The following is a 25,963-nucleotide window of genomic DNA, read 5'->3' as shown; positions in this document are numbered from 1 at the left end:
TCCACAGAAAGATATAAACCTATTCCAAAAAATTATAGCCAAAATGTTAATAGTGGCTGCTTTGGGTGGCGTGGCTTTTTCCTGTTCTGTTTTTCAATACACTACTATAATCCATTTTCATTATGGTCATTCCTTTAAACTGACAGCTATCGGGATTTTTTTTTTTTTTTTGGCCAATTATTCAATTATTGTTTTAAGTTGAAATATAGTTGACACATAATATTCTTTTACTTTAAGGTGTGTAACACTGATTCAACAATTATATACATTACAAAATGCTTATCACTGTAAGTGTAGTTACCTTTGTCACCATACAAATTATTACAGTATTAACTGACTATATTCTCAATGTTGTAGTTTTCATCACCGTGACTTTTCTGAGAGAGAGCGAACAAGTGAGAGAGCACACCCACATGCATGGATGCAAGCAGTGGGTTGGGGAGGAAGGGAGAAGAGGGAGATGGAGAATCTTAAGTAGGTTCCACGCCCAGCACAGCCTGACATGAGGCTTGATCTCACGACCCTGGGATCATGGCCTGAGCCGAAATCAAGAGTCAGACACTTAATGGACTAAGCCACCCAGGTGCCCCTGTATCTCTTAATCCTCTTCATTTATTTCACCTATCCTCCCATTCCCCTTTGGCAACTACCAATTTATTCTCTGCATGCAGGAGTCTCTTTTTGCTTATTTGTTCATGTTTTTTTTTTAGATTCCACACGTAAGTGAAATCATATGGTAGTTGTCTTTCTTTGACTTATTTCACTTAGCATAATATCCTCAAGGTCCATACATGTTGCTATGAATGGCAAGCTTTTTTTGTTTTTTTTTTAACGTTCATTTATTTTTGAAGGAGACAGAGCATGAGTGGGGGAGGGGCAGAGAGAGAGGGAGACACAGAATCTGAAGCAGGCTCCAGGCTCTGAGCTGTCAGCACAGAGCCCACCACAGGGCTGGAACTCACAAACCGTGAGATCATGACCTGAGTTGAAGCTGGATGCCCAACTGAGCCACCCAGGTGCCCCAGTTTCATTCTTTTTTGTGCCTGAGTAATATTCCATTGGTAATACCATATCTTCTCTACCCATTCATCTATTGATGGGCACTTACGTTGCTTCCATATCTTGGCTACTGAAAATAACGTTGCAATAAACGCAGGGGTGCATATTTCTTGTTTTCTTAGAATAAATACCAAGAATTAGAATTACTGAGTCAAATGGTATTGCTATTTTTAATTTTTTGAGAACCTCCATATTTTTTTCCATATGCTGCACCAATCTACAATCTCATCAACAGTGCACAAGGGTTCCCTATTCTCCACATCTTTGCCAACACTTCTTATTTCTTGCCTATTTGGTACTATCCATTATGACTGATGTGAGGTGAGATATCAAGACCTTGGGGGAAACCACCTTTTTCTTTTATTATAGTCAACATTTAAGTGCTCGTTCAAAAGCTGATTAACTTTGTAAATTACCAGATTTCTTACATTTCTCCATCACTCTTATTATTCTATCATCAGTTAGGTTAGCATTTGTAACAGTTCAGCTCAAGGGGAAGTTAGTAACAATCACAGACTGAATTCACAATTTCCTTTTAAAATAAGGTATTTCAGGGGCGCCTGGGTGGCTGAATCAGTTGGGCGTCCAACTCCTGATTTTGTCTCAGGTCATGTTCTCAGTTTGTGAGTTCAAGCCCCATGTTGGGCTCGCTTGGAATTCTATCTCTTGCTTTCTCTGCCCCTCCCCTACTTGCTATCTCTCTCTCAAAATAAATAAAAAATAAACATAATAAATAAATATATAATAAATAAAACTGAAATGAAATAATAAAATAAAATAAAATAAGGTGATTCCTGGGATATCTGGGTGGCTTAGTCAGTTGAGCATCCAACTCTTGATTTCAGCTCAGGTCATGATCTCACAGTCATGAAATTGAGCCCCAAGTCAGGCTCTGTGCTCAATGCAAAACACGCTTGGGATGCTCTCGTTCTCTGCCCCTCCCATGCTCTCTCTCTAGAGATTATTCTATTATCTCTATTATATCTCTCTATTATCTCTATTATATTATATCTCTATATATTATCTATAGATAATATCTATATTATATATATAATATATAGATACTATATAGATATATCTTTATGTCTATAGAGATACCTATATTATCTCACTCTATATATATCTATTATCTCTATTATATTATATCTCTATATGTTATCTCTATTATATCTCTCTATTATCTCTATTATAATATTACTATTTTAGAAAATAGTAATAATAAAAAAATAAATAAAAATAAATAAAATAAAATAGTAATAATAATAATAATAAGATAAAATAAAAATATTTTTTAAAAATTTAAGGTGATTCGTGGGGGTGCCTGGGTGGCTCAGTCAGTTAAGTGTCCAGCTCTTGATTTTATTTTATTTTTTATTTTTATTTTTATTTTTAAAAAAAATTTTTTTTCAACGTTTTTTATTTATTTTTGGGACAGAGAGAGACAGAGCATGAACGGGGGAGGGGCAGACAGAGAGGGAGACACAGAATCGGAAGCAGGCTCCAGGCTCCGAGCCATCAGCCCAGAGCCGGACGCAGGGCTCGAACCCACGGACCGCGAGATCGTGACCTGGCTGAAGTCGGATGCTTAACTGACTGCGCCACCCAGGCGCCCCCAGCTCTTGATTTTAGGTCATGATCCAGGATCGTGAGATCAAGGCCCATGTTAGGCTCTGTGCTAAGCATGGAGGCTGCTTAAGATATTCTCTCTCCCCCACTCTCTCTCCCTCCCTCCCTCCCTTCTCTCTCTCTCTCTCTCTCTGCACCCCCCCGCCCCCTCCCCAATTCACACACACTCTCTCTAAAATAATTTAAAAAATAAATAATAAAATAAGGTGACTCCTTAGATTAATCATCTTTTTCCTTTAAAAAAAAAAAAAAAACCTATATAAAACAAACCAGGATCTTGACTTGTAGCAGAGTGTATGGGTGCTTTTCCAACTTGTGGTTTTCTATGTGGGAGAGTGAGGGGAGAGGACAGAAGAGAGAAGGAGGAAGAGAGAGATAATAAACTGGCCCAAGATACCTACTAGTTTCAGTTTGAAAATCTCGGAAACCATCAAATATTGAACGTGCAGGCCGTCGTCTTTTAGGAGCTTTAGGGGAAAAAAATAGAGTTGATACAGAAATTTAAACCTTTATTTTGAAACAACTCTAAAAACTTCCTTATCTGTACATCTTGCTTTAAAACACTCATAGATTTATAAAGGTGTCCTCTTCAAAAAATAAAATATCTTAAAACCTTTAAGTCATTCATACACAAAAACTCAACCATCTTCAGCCCAACCATTTTGTTTTACAAATAAGAAAATTAAGGCCCAGTTAAGAGACTTAACCAAACTTATGTAAAAGACAGGAAGAAAGAAGATTTTGAGGAGGACTCCCCCTGGTGATGAAGCTATATACGTGCTGCAAATATCTAATTTAGGTTAGCCTAAGGAATCGGACTACCCTTTAGTTGACATTTAAGTACCTAACTTCTAATCCCTAATATTATATATTCTTAGTGAGTGGATTCACAGAATTATAAACACCAAAAACATTTTTAATTTTGGAAAAAATTTTTTTTCCAGTTACACAGTGGTTTAATGAGAGGAAAGTGAACAGAACCAAGGTCTTCTGATACTCAGTCTAGTGTCTATTACCCAATCCTTAAGTATTTTATAGATGAAGTTTAGAAAGCAATAATAAAAATGTTATCTTCCTATATGCATATGTTCAAATAATTTGCCAGATCATGTATGTGCATTACAATAAACCAGATCATTTATATATAGTAAACAAGGACACTTAACAATTCTTAAAATATGGGTAACAATTATTAAATTGACTTATGGCATGCTTGGCCAGCATGTAAACAGAACAATGCTTTGCGTTAATAAATGATAAATTGAGCAGTGAGGTTAGATACAAAGTATAAAAGTCCTCCACCCATGTCAAAGCATCTTTCCCAAAAGTCTGTGTATGTCATTATATAATTCTTTCTAAGAGCAATGGAATAAAAAAGCAAAATGCAGAACCATATATTTTAAAAACTCGTTTTTGTTTAAAGTATTATTTGTCTGTATATAATTTATGTACTTTTGTGTATTTATGTTAAAAAATCACAATATTATTTCTAGGAAAAGAGATGTGATTAAGAAAAGGAGAAAGAAACTTCCATGTTTTAGTTCTGTATTGGATTTTATTTATATTGAATTTGTTTTAACCAAAAATTTTAAAATTTAAATACTGCAGTATTTTCTCCTCCCTTCAAGCAGCAAGGAATGTTATTCTTTTCAATCTTGGAACTATTTTTAATCAAGAGTTCCTATTTCAAATGTATGTTTCTGGCAAGAATAATATGGCCTGTCAAATAATGCCTTCTTAAAACTCATTATCAGATACTTTTTAACCATAACAATTAAGAAAGTAAGGGTATCAAAGGATAAGGCATAGAATGGCTGCCTAAAAAGAGCATATTCTGTTTGGGGAGGTAGCATATAAAAGATAGTTTTCTTCTACTTTTAAAACTGCCAAAGGCAGGCCACTCAATATTCTACACTATTTCACACACACATACCCACTCTCTTCCCATTTTAGCCCGTTTCTATTAGGCACCTGATGTCTCCTACTTCCTCTTTTGCTAGCCTTGAACCCAACCCCTTTGATTTCTTGCGCTCGTTATCTGCTCCTATTTGTTTCCTCCTCATTTATGCTAAGTCTAACCTAGAATCTGTCCCCAGAAAAAAAAATAAAAGGCGCCTGGGTGGCTCAGTCAGTTAAGTGTCAAATTCTTGGTTTCGGCTCAGGTCATGATCTCAATGTTACGAGATTGAGCCCTGCATTGGGCTCTGCACTGAACGTGGTGTCTAGTTACGATTCTCTCTCTCCTCCCCCTCCTGCCCTCTCCTCTGGTCACCCTCTCTCTGAAAAACAAAAACAAAACCCAAAAACCGAAGAACCTCTCCTCAGTCCACACACAACACACCTCTAGTACTAGGATCATTATTATAGACATACCTCAGAGATAATGTAAGTTTGGTTTCAGACCACCACAATAAAGCAAATATCACATTAAAACGAGTCAAATGAATTTTTGAGTTTCCCAGTGCATACAAAATTTATGTTTACACTAAAGTGGACCATAGAATAATACAGAATTGAACTACAAGGCTCTTATATGCGGATATTTTTCAACAAATACAGAAAAATTTTTCTTATGATTTTTTAATAACATTTTTTCTCCAGCTTACTTTTTTGTTAAGAATACAGTATATGATATATGTAACATACCAAATATGTGTTAATCAACTGTTTATGTTATTGGTAAGGCTTCTGGTCAACCGCAGGCTATTAGTGAAGTTTTGGGGAGAGTCAACAGTTATATGCATATTTTCAACTGCTTGGGAGTCTGCTCCCTTAACCCTTGAGCTGTTCAAGGAACAACTGTATATTGTAGTCCATTACGTGTGCAATAGCACTGTCTTTAAAAATGTACACATTAATTTAAAACATTTTTCTTGTTGGGGCACCTGGGTGACTCAGTCAGTTAGGTGTTCAACTCTTGATTTCAGCTCAGGTCACAGTCCCAGGGCCATGGGATCTAGCCCTACATTGGGCTCTGTGCTAGGCATGGAGCCTGCTTAGGATTCTCTTTCCCTCTGCCCCTCTACCCCAATGGCACCCTCTCTAAAATAAAATTTAAAAAAATGTATTGCTAAAAACTGTTAACCATTGTTGGAGCTTTCAGCAAGCTGTAATTTTTTTTTGCTGGTGAAGGGTCTTGAATCTATGTTGATGGCTGTGAGTGATTACAGTGGTTGCTGAAGTTGGGGTGGCTGTGACAACTTCTTAAGATAATAGTCTGCTGCATAAATTGACTCTTATTTTCACAAATGATTTCTCTGCAGCAACCAATTTTGTTTGACAAGATTTGAGATGAACTTCTTTCAAAATTGGGACTCAATCAAGGGACGCCTGGCTGGCTCAGTCAGTGGAGTATGCAACTCTTGATCCTGATTGAGGTTGTGCGTTTGAACCCCATATTGGGTGCAGAGATTCTTTAAATAAATAATAAATAAATAAATTTTTAAGAACTGGAGTCAATCCTCTCAAACCCTGCTACTGCTTTATCAACTAAGTTTATGTAATATCCTAAATCCTTTGTTATCATCTCAACAATCTTCACAGCATCTTCACCAGGAGTAGCTTCCATCTCAAGAAACCATTTCCTTTGCTCATCCCTAAGAAGCAACTCCTCATCCATTCAAGTTTTATCAAGAGATTGCAGCAATTCATTTACATCTTCAGGCTCTACTTCTAATTCTAGTTCTCTTGCTATTTCTACCGCATCCGCAGTTACTTCCTCCACTCAAGTCTTGAAGTCCCAAAGTCGTCCATGAGGGGTTGGAATTAACTGCTTCCAAATTCTTGTTAATGTTATTGTGACCACTTTCTATGAATCATGAATGTTCTTAATGGCATCTAGAAAGGTAAGTCCTTCCTACGAGGTTTTTTCAATTTACATTGCCCAGATCTATCAGAAGAATGACTGTCTATGGCCTTATGGGATTCATTTTTTTAACAGTAAGACTTGAAAGTAAAAATCACTCCTTAATCCATGGGCTGCAGAATGGATGTGTGTTAGCAAGCAAGAAGACAACATTAATCTTATTGGACATTACCATCAGAGCTCTTAGATGACCAGGTGTGTTGTCACTGAGCAGTCATATTTTGAAAAGAATCTTTTTTTCTGAGGTCTCAACAGTGCGGTTAAATATTTGGTAAACCACGTTGCAAACAGATGTGCTGTTATCTAGGCTTTGTTGTTCCATTTACAGAGCTCAGGCAGAGCAGATTTAGCATAATGCTTAAGGGCCTTAGGATTTTCAGAATGGTAAAGGAGCATTGGTTTCAACAAGTCACCAGCTACAATAGCCCCAAACAACAGAGCTAGACTCTCCTTTGAAGATCTGAAGCACTGACTTCTCCTCTCTAGCTATGGAAGCCCTAGATAGCATCTTCTTCCAACAGAAGGCTGTTTTGTCAACACTGAAAACCTGTTGCTTAGTGTAGCCACCTTCACTAATTATCCAAACTAGATCTTCTGGATAACTTGCTATAGCTTCAACATCAGCACTTGCTGTTTCCCTTTGCATTTTTATGTTATGGAGATGGCTTTTTCCCTTAAACGTCATGAACCAACCTCCGCTAGCTTCATATTTTTCTTCTGTAGCTTCTTCACCTCTCGGCCTTCATAGAACTGTAGAGTTAGGGCTTGCTCTGGATTACACTTTGGCTTAAGGGAATGTTGTAGCTCGTTTGATCTTTGATCCTGACACTAAAACTTTCTCCATATCAGCAATAAGTTATTTCCCTTTTGTATAATTTGTGTGTTCAATGGAGTAGCACTTCTCATTTCTTTCAAAATTTTTTCCATTGCAGGGTGCCTGGGTGGCTCACTTGGTTAAGGTTCTGACTTGATTTCAGCTCAGGTCATGATCTGTTTGTAAGTTTGAGCCCTGCATCTGGCTCTGAATCGACAGCGTGGAGCCTCTTGGGATTCTCTCTCCCTCTCTCTCTGCCCCCTGCCCCACCACCCCCCACACACGCTCTCTCTCAAAAGAAATAAACAAACTTAAAAAAATTTTTTTTTTCCTTTCCATTCGCAACTAGGCTAACTGGAACAGGAGGCCTAGCTTTTGGCCTATCTCAGCTTTCAATATGCCTTCCTCACACAGCTTAATCATTACTGACTTCTGATTTAAAGTAAGAGATATATGACTTTTCCTTTCACTTGAACACTTAAAGGACACTGGAGGGTTATTAATTGGCCTAATTCCAATATTGCTGTGTTTCAGGGAATAGAAAGGCCCAAGAAGAGGGAGAGACAAGGGAATGGCTGGTTGGTGAATCACTGTATCAACCAAGTCCACCAATTCATAAGGGTATGGTTTGTGGTGCCCCAAAACAATTACAATAGTACAAAGATCACCATGACAAATATAACAATGAAAATGTTTGAAATATTGCAAGAATTACCAATATATAACACAGAGACACGAAGTGAGCAAATGCTATTGGTAAAATGGCACTGATAGACTTGTTCAACACAGGGTTACCACAAACCATTCATTTATTTAAAAAAAAAAAAAAAAAAAAAAAAGACAGTATCTGCAAAGCACAATAAAAAAGGCATGCCCATACTCCCACTTGCCTCTTCCATATGTGGTTTCCTGACTCTTCCAAACCATCTGCTATACAGCAAACATCAGTCCTTTGTATTCTCACTCTACTGCCCACATACCAGGAGTGCTGGTCACTGAGGTCAAAGAGGCTAAGCTATAAAAAGCTAATAAAAGATTCAAGAGGAGCTTCATAGAATAGGGGAGTGGGACAGGTAGAGAATAAATATTTAGTAAGAAGAGTGGCACTGCACACATTTCACAAATCCTTATTAACAACTGACTTAAGAGAAGATATCTGGATTTTCAGATCCACTTCTGCATTCTATCTGTTGTTATTCTCAAAGTTCAAATAAATGAAAAAAATTAAATTCAACCTAACACAGATACATAGTTGTAAGGGGAGGAGTATTTTAATAGTGTTTTAAGATCATTGTGAATATTCTCCTTTGATACTCAACTAGTGGTAGCTTCTTAAAGGTTAGTTGCAGCATGGAATCTAAAATCTTATCAATGAACTTTTCATTATCTGTTGCAATAAAATCCACTGGTCTATGTGGTAAGCAGTCTCTAGGATGGCCTCCAATTATCCCAATCTTTGATATTCATAACCTGTGTGTGAATATCTTGAATATGGGCAGGATGAAATAGAATGTGGCAGAGGTGATGTGATGGGAGGTCACTTCTAAGATTAGATTACAAAAAGATGGTGGCTTCTATAATGGGCTGCCTTTTATTGCTCTCTCATTTGCTCTGTGGTAAGGAACTGATGTCTCCAGCCAACCAACAGCCACATGAGTAAGCTTAGGAGATCCTCCTCTATTCAAGCTCTGAGATGATTATAACTCTGGCTGACACCTTGATTACACCCTGTGAGAAAGTCTAACCAAAGACACCCAGCTAAGTCACTTTTGGATTCCTGGACCATAGAAACTGTGAGATAACAAATGTTTGTTGTTTCAGGAAGCTAAATTTTGGAGCAATTTGTGATACATCAATAGATAACTTTTATGCAATCCATCTTACTGTCTGAATAGATCTTTTACCCATGCACAATTTTGTAATATGGTATACTGGTCATTTGAATATATTCGTCACAGCTCTTTCTGCCCATGGGTCCTGTCCCTGTGCTTTATTAAAACCATCCTTTTTGCACCAGAAAAAGAAAAAGAAAAAGAAAACATTTGTTTACTGAGTTATGCAAACATTCCAAACACCAAGCATTTCATTATACAATAATAATTTAAAAATCACCATCTGTTAAGGCCACCACTACTCTTATCAGAAAGCTTTTAAGTATTGGGAAGCTATCAAGCTCATAATTATGGATATCAACTTGCTAAAATCCTAATTTCTGCCTGAAACCTCTTTTTTTTTTTTTTTAAATAACTGGTAACAAATAATGTCAGTTGTTTGTCTTAAAGCAGTAATAGGCTTTTATTCACATTCAAGAAAATGTCTGCCAAATGCTGAAGTCTAAATCACCATAGTTTGTCAGGAATTTTTCAAGTAAAAATAATGTTCCATGACAGAAGCAACTAGTTTAGCTCACAACTCAAACAACTATACAAGTGCTTTTCCTTAAAGTAATCACAGTACTTTTCAGTATGCAGAAGTGCTTTATGCATACCCTATTTCATAAAACAGAGTGGTTTAAAAAATGTATACTCAGGGGTCAAGATTTAATGAAATTAATTTATACTGCTTCATCAAGCAGTACTGCTTTATTATTAAATAAAATAGGAGTTCTTTTTCATTTTTATTGTGAGTGTATAGCAGTGAAGACTTTACAGTTTGGTGCCACTGTCCTGTTTCAATTAAGATGCAGCAGTTTGATTCATCATTGCTTTTGAACCATCAGTCCAAATGTCAATAATGTAAAAAAGGCAAATAACTTATGAAAATAATTTTGACCTCACACACACCCAGACCACACTTGAAATCAATACTGTCATAAGAAGAAAACACTACTCCAAAGACCTTTATCAAGTTAATAAGGTCTAATATGAAAGTTAGGACTAACTTCTTAACTATATAGTCATTCTCATCCCCCTGTTTGCTGTGTATCAAACCTGAGGGAAAAGAAGGAAATGGTTCCAAATGGAACTCTTTGGCCTCTCTACAATGGTAAAACAGCACAGAAATTTATTTCCTGTAGTCTACCCCACTCAGAAATCCTGCCTTATTCCTTGCAATAAAGAAACGATAAAGCTTCCAAGGGCATCACCCCCTCAATTCCAAAATCCATTCATAACATTTATACGAAAAAAATCATGAACAATATTTTATTACTTCTGGTATATTAACAGCACAATGACTGGCTGAATCAAAGTCCAGAAAGCCCATATTATACTTCAATATTCAGTTCTTACAGTTTTCTTCCTCCCATCTTTATTTCTGAATCTAGACAGTACATTCTGTTATTTCTTACTACAGTAAACTCCAAAGCTGCCAAGTCAAAGATTGCTTTAAAAAAAACTCCAACTAAGGTGTTTTTTCAAATCAAAACATATGGTTTATATCATTTTGTTCATCCTTTTCTTATTTATTTCTTCTCCTTTATTCTAGTTTACCTACAAAACTTTATATAGGTCTATTTCTCTGCATCACTGTTCTCAATATGTACAATATACATTTCTATGACTTTGCCTGCCCAGATTATAACTTTGTTTTCTATTTTTTAATATACCTATTAATACCTAAAATATTTGGCATGCAAAAGGTAAGTGTTTATTAATCTAAAACTATAAATTTTCTTTAATTCTAATTAAATGTACCATTTTCTATAGTCTCTATATGCACCCAGATTGATATCACAATTTTTTGCATGGATAAGGTATTACTTTCTCCTTTCAAAACAGGAAAAGTGCTTCTGGAAATTAAGAAAGAGTAAAGATGGATATGGCAGTCAAGTAAGTGCCCCCCAAAACAAAAAATACTCGGAGTCTTTAAATGATAGATTTGTTCCATTACAAGGTAGTAGTTCTTTTTGCTAATTTTCCTCTTTTTGGCCTTCCACAACAAATATCAACTTTTTAATCTGGTTCTCTCCTTGGAGACAACTATGCAATTTTGCTGGAGGGAGTACAGAATTATAAGATAAGAATTGACTCTACACTTGAAGTAATAATCTCTGAGTAAGCCTTCATATCTTTTGATAGCTTTATTAAAACTCTAAAGATAACAACAGAGTCCAACAAACTAAGGAAAAAAAGGTGAACTTACCACCAAACAAAGGTTCTGGTTCCACCAATATTTCCTGTTTTTGAGGAATTGGGGCACGAACTTCTTCTCTATCAAAAGAAGTAGGAAAATATCAAAAGGAAAACTGTTTTCTGCTACATGTTCTCTCTATAACTATTGTGAATGCATTCAAATTAACAAGTAACATGAACATCAAACTTAGTGACTTTTAGGAACCATGGTGTTAAATGACTGCTAGATGGTTTCCACACAGAGGTCAACTAGAATAAAGTACCTGGCATAGATGGCTCAAATGATTTCTAAAAAAAGAGAACAAGGGTGTCCGGGTGGCTCAGTCAGTTAAGTGTCTTGACTCTTGATTTTGGCTCAAGTCACGATCTCACGATTTGTGAGTTCGAGCTCCGCATCGGGCTCTGTGCTGGCAGCGCAGGGCCTACTCGGGATTCTCTCTCTCCCTCTCTCTCTGCCCCCTCTCTCGGTCATGCGCCCTCTCTCTCTCCCTCCCCCCCCTCAAAAATAAATAATAAACTTAAAAAATAAATGTAAAAATAAAAAAGAAAACAAACAGAAAAAAAAAATTTTTCCCCTTTCCTCCCAAGGTCTTTACCCTAGATTCTTTTCAGAAAAAAAAAAGGGAGTTTACCAAAAACAAAACAGAAAATCAGACAAAAAAATTAATGGAGGGGCACCTGGGTGGCTGAGGTGATTAAGCATACAACTCTTGATTTTAGCTCAGGTAATGATCTCATGGTTCATGACACCAAGCCCACACTGGGCTCTGCACTGACAGTACAGAGCCTGCTTGGGATTCTTTCTCCCCTCCTCTCTCTGCCCTTCCCCTGCCCAATTGAACACACATGCTCTCAAAATAAATAAACATTTTTTTTAAACTAATGGAAAAATATAGGCGTAATAAAAGCAGTATTACATTACTACTGCATCAAACAATACATCACACAGACATATTAAAATAAGCTATATAAACAAGCAGTGAATTTTATGCTAGCTATAAAGATGGTTAACATAGGTATTACCTTGGATTATTATTTTTTTTTTTTCAACGTTTTTTATTTATTTTTGGGACAGAGAGAGACAGAGCATGAACGGGGGAGGGGCAGAGAGAGAGGGAGACACAGAATCGGAAACAGGCTCCAGGCTCCGAGCCATCAGCCCAGAGCCTGACGCGGGGCTCGAACTCACGGACCGCGAGATCGTGACCTGGCTGAAGTCGGACGCTTAACCGACTGCGCCACCCAGGCGCCCCACCTTGGATTATTTATTAAGTAGACTCTAATACATAGAGCACAGAAAAATTATTAATCTTTTAAAGGCCTATAAACTCTTCAACGTTTATCTCCAAAGAGTTTACTAATAACCTATCTCTTCCAGTAAAAACTACTCATTTAGAAATACTGTAAAAATGGTGTATACTCCTTTAAATATATTTAACTATTTTATAGTTTAAACTCAAGTTTTTTAAATTTTTTTTTGATGTTTATTTATTCTTGACAGAGAGAGAGAGACAGAGAGAGAGACAGAGAGCCAGCGTGAATGGGTGAAGGGCAGAGAGAGAGGGAGACACAGAATCTGAAACAGGCTCCAGGCTCTGAGCTGTCAGCACAGAGCCCAACACGGGGCTCGAACTCACAGTGAGATCGTGACCTGAGCTGAAGTCGGATGCTCAACTGACTGAGCCACCCAGGCGCCCCTAAACTCAAATATTAATCTCTACTTATTATTTTCACAGCAAGGAAAAGTGAATTCCCAATTTATTATTGTTCTATTTACGATGTTAATTTAAGTTAGGCCTATGTTTTTCATTCAGGTGTTTCTAATAGAAGTAACTGAGCTTAAGGCCCTGCTTTTGATATCAAAGAACTGGAACTCTAAAACATACTTTATGAAATAAACTATGAATACTCATTTGTCAACAAAAACATCCAACAACAACAAAAAGAACAACTGTCTGGACAAATACAATAAGCCAAATGATGGATAAAGGGCAATTCAAAATTATGTTATGTGTATCAGTCACTGCTCACACAAAAAATTTAAATCATCTGAAGTAATAGACAATGCATCTATAAGAGGAAGAGGAAGCTCTATTAACCCTCTTTCATCAAAGAGAATTAATCTATTATCTTAAGAAAATTAAGAATTTAGAAGACCTCTTTTACCTAAATAAATCTTTCCATGATTGCTATCATTTTACAGCATAAATAAAATTATCTCAATCTAAGAGAGAAAACAATTACTCAGAAAACAAACCTTAAATCTGATGAAATCCATCAATTAGGGGATGGATTAAGTAGTAGTCCCTATACAAGAAAACTTGGTTACTACATGTTTGAGGGTATCTGTTCCAAGATTGCTAGCTACCTAACAAAATGAAAGAATGGAACAGAAAAAGGTAAACTGTAAAGAGTGAAAATTATAGTTTAGGAATTAGAAGCCATTATCAAGTGTTAATCAATTAGCAATACAAATAATCTAAGTCAAATTATAATGTAATTCAGTAGGAAAAGACATTCATCTATCAAAACTAGTTTTATTTTTATTTTTAATTAATAAATTAATTTTTTTTAGGTAGGCTCCATGCCCACTGTGGGGCTTGAACTCATGGCCTTGAGATCAAGAGCTGCATGCTCTATTGACTGAGCCAGCCAAGGGCCCCATATCAAAACTATTTTTAAACACATTTAAGAAAACATGTTTTGTATAATGAGAAGTTATATTCCCCCAAATGAGCTGTGAATACCTGTTACTCAAGTTTCTGTAAACTAATCATGTTTTCATATTGATTTCCATGAAAAATCTGAGCTATGTTGGGGGAGAATGGGATATCAACATCTGAAATACATGGCCAACACTGCTAGGAAAAAACTTATTAAGTATTAATAATGATCCCTAAAGTTCACTCTTCATGTGGAAACAATTATTAGTCTAGAATCTGGAGCTAGAGGCAACTCTGTCTTGAATGTTATTTAGATTTTTAAATCTATCTCTAATTTAAAAATAATATCCATCCATATCTTTAGTCTGTTCCCTTGGGAATTCCCTCTAGGAATCCCTAGAGGATTCCTCTTGTCTAGTATCTCATGTTGTAAACACCAAGAGTTATAAAGAAATCTAAGTATTAAAGTCTTATTTAAGGATCTGCATAATTTTGTTTCAAAAATCAATGGTTTTCCTCGAGTAGCATTCATCCCTAGTATCTTCCAAAGACTTGGAATTTTGCCTATAAGGTATTCATTTCAAATGCTCATTGGTATCAAATGTAAAGGGCAAAAAACATCCAAATCTGTTCACCATTAATTCTCAGTCTCTACAGACTACAGTTCCATATGTTAAAGATGCTTCTAATTTGGGGCGCCTGGGTGGCTCAGTCGGTTAAGCGTCCGACTTCGACACAGGTCACGATTTCACGGTCCATGAGTTCAAGCCCCGCGTCGCGCTCTGGGCTGATGGCTCAAAGCCTGCTTCCGATTCTGTGTCTCCCTCTCTCTCTGCCCCTCCCCCGTTCATGCTCTGTCTCTGTTTCAAAAATAAATAAACGTTAAAAAAAAAAAAAAAGGTGCTTCTAATGATTAACTACATGTAACTATCTTTAAGGTATAAAGGATTGTAATTATTTTTCAAAAAATTTTCATGGCAATGCAAAACTCCCCTGGAACAATGTAAGTAAATCTAGAATTGGGAAATCTGAGCTGTAGTGGGCTTTAGTTCCATCCATATCTGCGAAGTAATTACTGTGTAGCTTAGGAAATTGGCTATGCCTCTGCTTTCTCATCTGTAAAATGTGGATAATAATGTTATCCTATAGGGTTCTTTTGAAGATTACGGGGGTGCCTGGGTGGCTCAGCTGGTTGAGCATCCAACTTCGGCTCAGGTCATCATCCCGCGGTCTGTGGGTTTGGGCCCTGCATCGGGCTCTGTACTGAGAGCTCAGATCCTGGAGCCTGCTTCAGATTCTGTGTCTGCCTCTCTCTCTCTGCCCCTCCCCTACTCACGCTCTGTCTCTGTCTCTCAAAGATGAATAAATGTTAAAAAAATAATAATAAAATAAATAAATAATGACATCCTATAGGGTTATTTTGAAGATTAAATAATAGACATGACTGTGCTCTAGAGAATTTAAGGTATATAAGTATAAAAATTTCCACATGACACTTTTTCAGATGCTTTCAACTTTTAATTTTTTCAAAACCACAGAATTAACCTAACTGATAAAAATGCAACTGCGCAATTTAGGCAAGGGGTAGCTCCTAACAATAAATAATAAATTCATACTCTGTGTGAGGTCTGACTGTGGAGACACTTGCTGAACTGGTACTGGGCTCTTCAGCAATTCCTCCACCATCCAAAAACATAGTAACTGCCATCTCCAGATTATTGTTGCAGGCTTCGAGCATATGTTTCCCTACACTTTCACTTGCACCTGAAATAGCAAAAAGAGAGGGAAAAAGTTAAAAAAAGAAAGACACCTTCTTATTATATTCAGTTCATGTTAGAATACAGAATTCCCAAGCAAACTAACAGTACTTTTTCCCTTTTAGAATGAATGACTTAAAAAAAACACAAATAAACAAACAAAAAAACCCACCTTATTTACTTTTACAATGTTGGCTGATTAGTAAATATACAAAGCTAGAAAAGAAACTAACAGCATTAAAATAGTGGTCTTCCTTTACAATAAAACCACACTAAATAAAGCATGTCTTTAAATGGACCAACTACATATTTATTAATAAACTGAAAAAAAAAGAAAGAAAAATGAAAGACTACATTCTAGAAAATGAGAAATATTTTGTTAGAATGGATTTCAGTCAGTTAGCATTTCTGTTTCCATTAAAAAGAAAGCCTTTTTTTAGTAACAACGGAGAGAAGTGAGATGGGATATTTTTGTCAATAATATAACCAAGTCAAAATCTGGTAAGCAATGTCAATCTTCATCATTTAAAACTGGCCCTATCACACATTTATTTATTGGTAAAAGTAAAGCCAGCATAGTCTCTTAGATGCGATATAAACTGGTAAAGCCCTTTACAAAAATGTTTACACAATTTTACATGTATCAAAAAGTACTCCTTCCTTTTTGACCCAGTAATTTGGGCTTTCTAGTAAAAAAAATACCTATTCTTTTATTTATTCCACATCAAATACTACATGTATAAACACGTCCATATACATGTCTAGTATTGTTTCAGTATTGAAAACTTGGAAACATAAATATACAATAGTACTAGAGTCTAAATTGTAGAATTTATTTGCTGGAACATTTCGTGACCATTAAAAAGCATCTCGGGGTAACTAGGTTTCTCAGTTGGTTAAGCGTCTGACTCTTGATTTTGGCTCAGGTTCCTTATCTCACAGTTCATGAGATCAAGCCCTGCATTGTGCCGTGGGCTGACAGCATGTTGCCTGCTTAGGATTCTCCCTCTCTGTCTCTCTCTGCACCTCCCCTGTTCTCTCTCTCTCTCAAATTAAATAAACATTAAAAAAAAAAAAAAAGGCATCTCACGTTTTCCATCTGGGATGACTTTCCTTCTACCAGAATCATGTCCCTTATAATTTCCTTCTGGGGGGTGTGTATGTGTGTGTTGGGTCTGAAAACATCTTTATTTTGCTGTCATTCCTAAAAGACGGTTCTATTTGGATATTCTATTTTCAGGCTGATAGCTATTTTCTCTCAGTAAAGACAGCATTCCAATGTCCTCCGGCTTCTGTTGTTGCTGCTGGGAAATCAGTTGCTAGACCAGAGAAAATCATTTTTATGGCAATCTGTTGTTCCTCTCTAGTTGCTTTTAAGATTTTTTTCTGTCTTTGGTCTTCTGCAGTTTCATTCTGGTCTGTCATGGCTGATTTTGTTTTTCTCCTTGGGATTCACTGCACTTCTACCATGTTAAGGAATGTTATCTTTGATCAAGTCTGAAAAATTCTCAGCTATTTCTATTTAACAATTACCATACTCCTTCATTCACACTTATTTCTTTCTGAAACTCCAATAAGATATATGTTAGAACTCTTCACTCTATGGTGTGCGAGTCTGGTTTTTGTTTTTTTTTTTTAATTTCAGTTACTTTTTTATAATTCGAGTTCTGTTTTTGTTTTTTTCCTAATATGCCTTACCATGTTTCAGAGACCCTTCATATTCACATTTCAATCTTTTTATTTCTTCAAACATATTGATCAAACTTACTGGAATTACTAAGAAAAAACAAACTTTCTGCAGTCTATAGAGGTCATCATCTCATTTCGGCTGGTTCTTGTCTGTTTCTGGTGGTTCTTGTCTTGTGCCATGGTTTTTGTGCATTCTGTGGTTTTTTTCCCTGTGATCTCTTGTGCCTTGGATTTTTAAAGTAGTAGTTGAAGATAAATTCCTCCTAAGAGGATGTGATTTGATAGTGAGTTTTTTTGTTTTGTTTTGTTTTTTTATTGTCAAGTTAGCTAACATACAGTGTAGTCTTGGCTTCAGAAGTAGAGTCCCATGATTCATCACTTACATACACACCCAATGCTCATCCCAACAAGTGCGCTCCTCAATGCCCATCACCCATTTTCCCCACCCCCATCAACCCTCAGTTTGTTCTCTATATTTAAGAGCCTCTTAAGGTTTGCTTCCCTCTCTGTATCTTATTTTTCCTTCCCTTCCTCTATAGTCATCTGTTAAGTTTCTCAAATTCCACATGTGAGTGAAATCATGTAACTTTCTCCGACTGACTTATTTCACTTAGTGTAATACTCTCCAGTTTCATCCACGTTGCTACAAATGGCAAGATTTCATTCTTTTTCATTGCTGAGTAATATTCCATGGTGTGTGTGTGTGTGTGTGTGTGTGTGTGTGTGTGTGTGTGTGTATCACATCTTCTTTATCCATTCATCAGTTGATGGACATTTGGGCTCTTTCCATACTTTGGCTATTGTTGATAGTGCTGCTATAAACATTGGGGTGCATTGCCCCTTTAACTACATTCTTTTTATTTTTTGTTAATGCTTATTATTTTTGAGAGCGAGACAGCATGAGCGGGGAGGGGCAGAGAGAGAGGGAGACACAGAAACAGAAGCAGGCTTCAGGTTCTGAGCTGTCAGCACAGAGCCCGACATGGGGCTTGAACCCACGAATGGTGAGATCATGACCTGAGGTGAAATCAGATGTTTGACTGAGCCACCCGGGTGCCCCTAAATATATTCTTAAGTTGGGTAAGACCACATGGAAAATGTGACCCCATAAAAGACCCTTATTATAAATTCTCAGTGACAATATCTCCTGCCACTCTCCAACTGCCAAGGTTGAAACAAAGTCTCAGCTTCATTAAGGGGAAGGGTCTCCTTTCAGACTCCTTTCCTTAGGAAAGTCACAGGCTTTGTTTCCCATTTCCTGTGGCCTATGAGGCTATCAAAAGAGAAGTTTAAAGCCATTCAATTTGGGCAGTTTCCACTAGGGTGAAGGCTTGCTTTAAATCTAGCTAACATCTGCATTCCCAATTTCATTTCATTTGTAGCCTCAGAGTATTCCTTATTTTCTCACCAACCCAATGACGTATTTTGAAAAAAAATTTTAAATACTCATTTCATTTAGGATTTTTCTCAGCAAGAGGGTTATTCATGTTATCTCTCTAGTTTACCCCTACTGCCCGGCAATGGAAGTACTGACTCTACTTCTTAATATCTTTCATTTGTTTTCTCTTCTCCACTCTTCTTTCTAAGGCTTTAAATCAAGCCCATAACATTTCTTACCTGGATTACTACAATAGACTCCTAATTGATCATCATCTTACCTTCCACCTTGCTGCTGAGGTTATGCTCCAAAATACAAGTCTGATTCTTATTCTTCCTCTCCCTCTCCCTCATCCCCCACCTCCCCTCTTTCTCTCACACACACACCCATTTAAAACTCTTTAATGGCTCTCTGACACCACAGTATACAGTATAAATCCCAAAGCCCTCATGATCTGGGAAGTCCATTCTGATCAAACCTCAGCTCATCTCTCTGGTTTTGCCTCTCCTCTTCCCTATCCTACACAATTCAGTACAGTCATACTGAATTACATGCTTGGAATGTCCTTATACTCCTCATCTCACCTTCATCTAGTTCATCCATGTTCAAGAATTACCCTAAATGTTACTTTGCCAATTTGTGTGCTACGCATTCTTTACACTACCTCCCCACTCCCATCTCTATGACACTCTTCTATTATGTATGTACATGAATATACTACTAAGCCTCAGAGTATTCCTATACTGGTTTACTTTCTGGCTCCTCAGAAAGAGTAGAAGCTTCTTCCACACAGGGACTGGCTTCTCTCTTGGTATCCCCAGCACCTAGCATTGTGTTTGCTTCCATAAGATCAATGTCTAATATTAAACTGACTTTGAACTATCTCACAGTACTTCAGCTCACCAGTTAATACACCAGAGATAGAAAGGTCAGGCTTCAGCCAAAACAATGCTTCCATATCCTCTGAATTTTATACTGTGTGCATATGTTTATGCTTTAACTTTCATTTATAAAGCAATATGGTTACACTGTGCAAATCACAAAGAGCAAACGGGTACTTAAGATATGTGTTAAGATTAAATTTCCAGTGAGAGAATTACATACAAATTTTAAAAGTGCTCAACCCCAAACAATGTAAGGTGAAAATCACACGTTCCAAAAATCTGTCAGATGATACAGCAGATATAACTTTGTCAGATAGCTGACAAAGACATATACCTAGGATGCCAGTGAAAAATTATTTCATGAAGGGTTCATGGGTGGCTCAATAGGTAGAGCATGTGACTCTTGAACTCAGGGTCATGAGTTCAAGCCCCAGGATGGGGGTTGAGTTTACTTAAAAAAAAAAAAAAGTAATAGTAAGACATGAAAAAAAAAATTTCATGAAATACAAGTGAAAAAAACATGAATACATAATATTAGGATTTAATGTTAAATCAGTAAAAAAAAAATTACAAAAAACATCTGATCATTTCACTTAGATCTCCAGAAATTTACATATTTATGTCAGCAACAAATCTCTCTTGAAATTAGACAAATAGAGGATAGCCTTTCATTTGGGGTTTGCCATATATCTGGGTATATATATATATATGGTCATTTTAGTTACACAGAGGCAGGGACGCTTTTTCCTTTAAAAAGGCTTCATAGGGGCGCCTGGGTGCCTCAGTTGGTTGAGCGTCCGACTTCGGCTCAGGTCATGATCTCGCAGTTCGTGAGTTTGAGCTCCGCATCGGGCCCTGTGCTGACAGCTCAGAGCCTGGAGCCTGCTTCCGATTCTGTGTCTCCCTCTCTCTCTGCCTCTCCCCCGTTCATGCTCTCTCTCTGTCCCAAAAATAAATAAACATAAAAAAAAAAAAAAAAAAAAAAAAACTTTAAAAAGGCTTCATATATTATTCAAACTTAAGAAACTTCCAACCCTTCTCTCTCCTTCAACTGCAAACATCCCATCAGTCAACCGAAAACCCCTACAGGTTCCATATAATTGACACCACTCCTAACCATCCTGTTCACTCTGTGTCCATTGCTATAATCTTAGTTCAAGCCTTCACCTCTTACGTGAACTAGTACATCTCTCTGCTCTTTGTCATGCTCCCTTTGATACACCTTCTACACTGCAAAATAATGTAAATTTGATTGTCTTCCTCTGTATCAACAGTTCTGCACTGCTGACTGGAAGTTTTCATCTCTCTCAAGCTGCCATTAAGATCTGGTCCTCGTTGGGATGCCTGGGTGGCTCAGTCGGTTAAGTGTCCGACTCCTGGTTTTGGCTCAGGTCATGATCTCATGGTTCATGATTTTCAGCCCTGCATCAGGCTCTGCACTGACAACGTGGAGCCTGCTTGGGATTCTCTGTCTCCCTCTCTCTCTGCCTCTCCTCTGCTCATGCTCTCTCAAAATAAATAAACTGAAAAAAAAAAAAAAAAGATTTGGCACTTATTTATTACTGCTTTCAAATGATACCCCTCCACTCTCTCTCACCCTATACTATTCCCTCCAGCCACACAGGTGGTATATCCTATCTAGCAGAGCCCTTGGTGGTACTTTTCTTTGCATAATATGGATAGTGATATCATCAAATGAGTCCCTTCATTTTTCTTAGAAACACACCAAATAATGACCTTTCTGATAAGTTTTGGACCCTCCCACCCCTCCTCACCCTGAAGTAGATACAAATAGACACTTTTCCATTCAGTCTCAATCTCTATCCTTGTCTCTGTTAGCTTTCCTACCTTGCAAACTTTAAAAACTCACTGAACTTGCCCAGTTCTCACTTTCTCATACCCGTTATCTCTCCCTAAGTTCCCAATCAAGCTGAACTAAAAATTCTCCAGTTCTAGTATGTACAAATTTACCTTCTCACCAATTAATAAGGACACTTTTAAAAAATGAAATTTCAAAACACAAACAAATGCAACTTTTTGAGGGGAAGGAGGAGTTCAAATATCCCAATAGCCAACCTTACATTAGCTAATCTCAGGGCAAACCCAGCACAAATCTGATGAACAATTTCAAGACTCATGTGCTTCCATATTTCTCATAAAACCTAAGGCTTTGTTTTAGTGCCTTCCTTATATTTTTCCATTATGTCCAGTTATAGTGTGTTGTATTAGTTATACTTCTTAAATGCTAGCCTAGAAGTTCAGTATCTATTGTACTCCATTTTAATTTACTTACCTACGCAGGAACTTCTAAAAGTTAAAAGGTTCCTACAAGTAGACTCCTCTGGCTGCTTATTCTAGCAAAGAGATGCATGAACTGTTACATTATCTACTAATCTTTTCCTTTTCAGAGAACGAAATGGCTGAGTTCATATCATTTTTGGCTCTTGTCTTTCTAGGTGCTCACAACAAACTAAAGCACCATAAAAAGCACAAAGAACTTGTTGGTGGGGGAGTGAAACTCCCTCTACCATAACCCAACCAATGCTCGCTGCTTTCACCCCTTCTGAAATGTGTTCATAAGGAAATTCAACTTAAAAATGACCACTGCATACAAATAGTTGCCATCCTCTCCACCACCCTCCAGCTATCACAACTCCAACGCCAATGACATGGGAATCCTTTGGAGAATTTGTGGGCTGTGAAGTAAAATAAAAGATGCTGTTAAAATTGGGAACTTGTAAAGCCAATCCTCAAGTAAGCTAGCCTGTCAACAATATGGTCTGCCTATCCTAAAAGTCTTTTCATAGGTGCCTAAATTTTTCTTTTACTTTATTATGCTGCCTAAAATGCAACCACCTAAGTAAGAGATTACAAACATGCTTTTTAAAATGATAAACACCTACTCAACAATTAAGGATGTATCAATTATTTTACAATGTGAATTAATTCAATCATATTGCTTCTCCCTAAAACTCACTAAGAGATGAAGGTTAAGACACCTTCAGGAAGCTGGGTCAGGAAAAAAGAGATACAAGTAGCTTTAGCATCCCAAGTACCTTTTGGAGGAGAGCTAAGAAAGGTCTACATGAAGTGCCATATAGGGATGGGAATAAGATACTCGGTACCTGGAGACAGAGACACCAAACAGCTGTAATAAAGTTACCAAAATTTTTCCTCTGGCCAGTCCTAGAGAATAACATTTTTTTTTTAAGTTTATTTGCTTATCTTGAGAGAGAGAGAGAGAGAGAGAGAGAGAGAAAACACGCACATACACATACCCAAACAGGGGAAGGGCAGAGAGAGAGAGAATCCTAAGCAGGCTCTGTGCTGCCAGCATGGAGCCTGATAAAGGGCTTGATCCCACAAACCATGAGATCGTGACCTGAGCCAAAATCAAGAGTTGGCCACCCAACCAACCGAGCCACCCAGGCACCCTGAGAATAACATTTTTCATATTCCCTTTAGTTCTCAGGCTAGGGAGTATAATATAGATATTAAGAGCCTAGATACTACTCAGATAAACCTGAATTTGACTTCTAGTTCTTTCATTCACTAGTTATAGGACTTTGATCTAGTTACTAATTTCTCTAGCTCTCAGTTTCCTCAGTTATAAAATGAAGATATTATCAACTTCATGAAATACTTGTGTAGATTAAGAAAATTCACAGAAGGGCACCTGAGTGGTTCAGTCAGTTGAGTATGTGATTTTACCTCAGGTCACGATCTCACGGTTCATGAGTTCGAACCCCAGGTGGGCTTGCTGCTGTCAGCCTGTCAGTGCAAAGCCTGGTTCACATCCTCTGTCCCCCTCTCTCTTTGCCCCTCCTCTGCTTCTGCTCTCTTTCTCTCTCAAAAAATAAATAAAAACAGGGGCGCCTGGGTGGCGCAGTCGGTTAAGCGTCCGACTTCAGCCAGGTCACGATCTCGCAGTCCGTGAGTTCGAGCCCCGCGTCAGGCTCTGGGCTGATGGCTCGGAGCCTGGAGCCTGTTTCCGATTCTGTGTCTCCCTCTCTCTCTGCCCCTCACCCGTTCATGCTCTGTCTCTCTCTGTCCCAAAAATAAATAAAAAACGTTGAAAAAAAAAAATTAAAAAAAAAAAAATAAATAAATAAAAACATTAGAAAAAAAGAAAATTCACATTAAAGAACTTGGCACAGTTCTTTATTGGCAAATAGGCAGGCAGAGTAAGAAATCTCACAGTTTTCTTTCCCTCATTCATCTGATGTATGAACATGTACTTCACTCATGTTAAACACTCATTTTTTTTAAAGCAGGAGTAAAATAAGAACTATCACTCTAGAAAAAGTGAATGTTATAAAGAATGAAACAATACCAAAAGAGATCTGCTTTAAAGAAATTTATAACATGGGCTCAGTTGGTTAAGCGCCTGACTTTGGCTCAGGTCATGATCTCACGGCCCGTGGGTTCGAGCCTCACATTGGGCTCTATGCTGACAGCTTGGAGCCTGGAGTCTGCAGCCTGTTCGGAGTCTGTGTCTCCCTCTCTCTCTATGCCCCTCCCTGCGCCCCCCCCCCCATCCCACGCTCTCTTAAAAGTGAATAAAAACATTTAAAAAAAAAAGAAATTTATAACTATGCAGCATTCTAGTATGACTGAGAAGCATCAGGAGCTGATATAGAAACAACAGAAAACTTAATAAAAGTATAGGTAAGTATTCCAAAATCTCCTAGGTCCATAGGTTTATTGAACTTTATTAAAAGGGCTTCTAAAGGGAATTCTTTAAAGTCATTCTTAAAGGGAGTGACTTTAAGACACAAAAATAAAGCCCTAATAAAGGAAATATAACTGTGATATTTTAGGGGCAGATGGTATCAACACTTGAGGCCTAGAATTGCCATCCTATTTATAATCCTTACTTAACCATTTGATGTTAGAATCTAAGCTGTAGGCAGCATATCCCAGAGATGGCCCTATCATATCTCTGCTGACAATCTGACAGGACAACCTGCATCACTGGAGCTTGTCAGGATAGTGACCTGTAAGAGTGTTTCAAAAAAAAAAAAAAAAAAAAGAGGGGCCTCTACCCATGAATATTTATTTTTTAAAGGAAGTACATGCTAAATCCTGGCAAGACTGAAGAAGGTAGTATTAGAGAGGGACCAAAGAAACAAAGTACACCATTCACTTTCTGAAATAAAGCCAAATTATCTGAGTCATCTTGCTCCTATAATCATTCTTGGTGTATCACTTGTATCATTTAGTGTATCATTTTAGAAACAGAAGACAACAGAGAGATAATTAAAGGTTCCAGTGGTTCTTTATGTTGGGAAGTAGTAGAGGTATTTAGTAATGTGAGAGACCATTTTTGGTGTTTCATGACTGGAGGCTGGGGGAGCACTACTGGCATTTAGTGGAGAGAAGCCAGGGATGTTATAGCATATTGAAAAATGCCTCCCCTTCCCCAAAGACTGCTCACACCTTCATTTCAGACTTACCACCTCCAGAACTGTAAGAGAATAAATGTGTGTTAAACCATGCAGTTTGTGTTAATTTGTTATAGCAGCCACTGGAAACGAATACAAATGCCAAATCTTCTGCAACAGATGGAACAATCCTATACAATAAAAAATTGTCCCAGCCAAAATGCCAGTAACACTCCCACTGAATTAAACAGAAGAATACGAAGAAGTGAAGGTTAACTGAGAAGGCAGAGGAAAAGTATGGAGGACTAAATGATACATAGGGGAAAGAAACAGTAGTCAACAAGTTTAATAAAGTTGCAAGTTTTACCCATATATTCAGAGATAATAACTATTTTTGATGGGTCAGCTATAAAAAATGTGAAGCTTATTACATTCAGAATAAAAACATACCTTTTTTAAAGGGAAGGGGAACTAATAACGCAAGTTTGCAGATTTGTTTTTTTTTTTTTTTTTAAGTTTATTGAGAGAGAGAGAGAGAGAGAATGAATCCCAAGCAGGCTCTGTGCTGTCAGCGCAGAGCCCAACACAGGGTTCAACTTCACAAACCATGAGATCATGACCTGAGCCAAAATCAAGAGTCAGACATTTAACTGACTGCGCCACCCAGGCACCCCACAAGTTTGCAGATTTATATTATCTGTATAATTGTTTAAATAGGCTTATTTTGAAGTCTCAGTATTAACCTTGCATCTTAGTGTGTTTGGGTTGCTA

At 37.4% G+C, this 25,963-nt stretch overlaps 1 protein-coding gene across 2 annotated transcripts in view; it reads right to left on the bottom strand.

Moving 5' to 3' along the window:
• Positions 1-25,963, bottom strand: part of UBXN7 (UBX domain protein 7) — a 60,416-nt gene that overhangs the window by 24,380 nt on the left and 10,073 nt on the right. Inside the window, exons 2-4 of one of the 2 annotated variants that reach the window (XM_058730981.1) lie at positions 15,717-15,864; positions 11,448-11,515; positions 3,087-3,152 (exon numbers count right to left, since the gene is read on the bottom strand). In XM_058730981.1, coding sequence (XP_058586964.1) covers positions 3,087-3,152; positions 11,448-11,515; positions 15,717-15,864 — 282 coding nt within the window. Of the gene's footprint in view, positions 1-3,086; positions 3,153-8,254; positions 9,843-11,447; positions 11,516-15,716; positions 15,865-25,963 lie in introns of those variants that run through there. The other variant, XM_058730982.1, reaches the window with a different exon arrangement.

Source organism: Neofelis nebulosa, chromosome 5, assembly GCF_028018385.1.
Source record: "Neofelis nebulosa isolate mNeoNeb1 chromosome 5, mNeoNeb1.pri, whole genome shotgun sequence".
In the NCBI taxonomy this organism is placed as follows: domain Eukaryota; kingdom Metazoa; phylum Chordata; class Mammalia; order Carnivora; family Felidae; genus Neofelis; species Neofelis nebulosa.
This window is presented reverse-complemented; position numbering and strand designations above follow the sequence as displayed.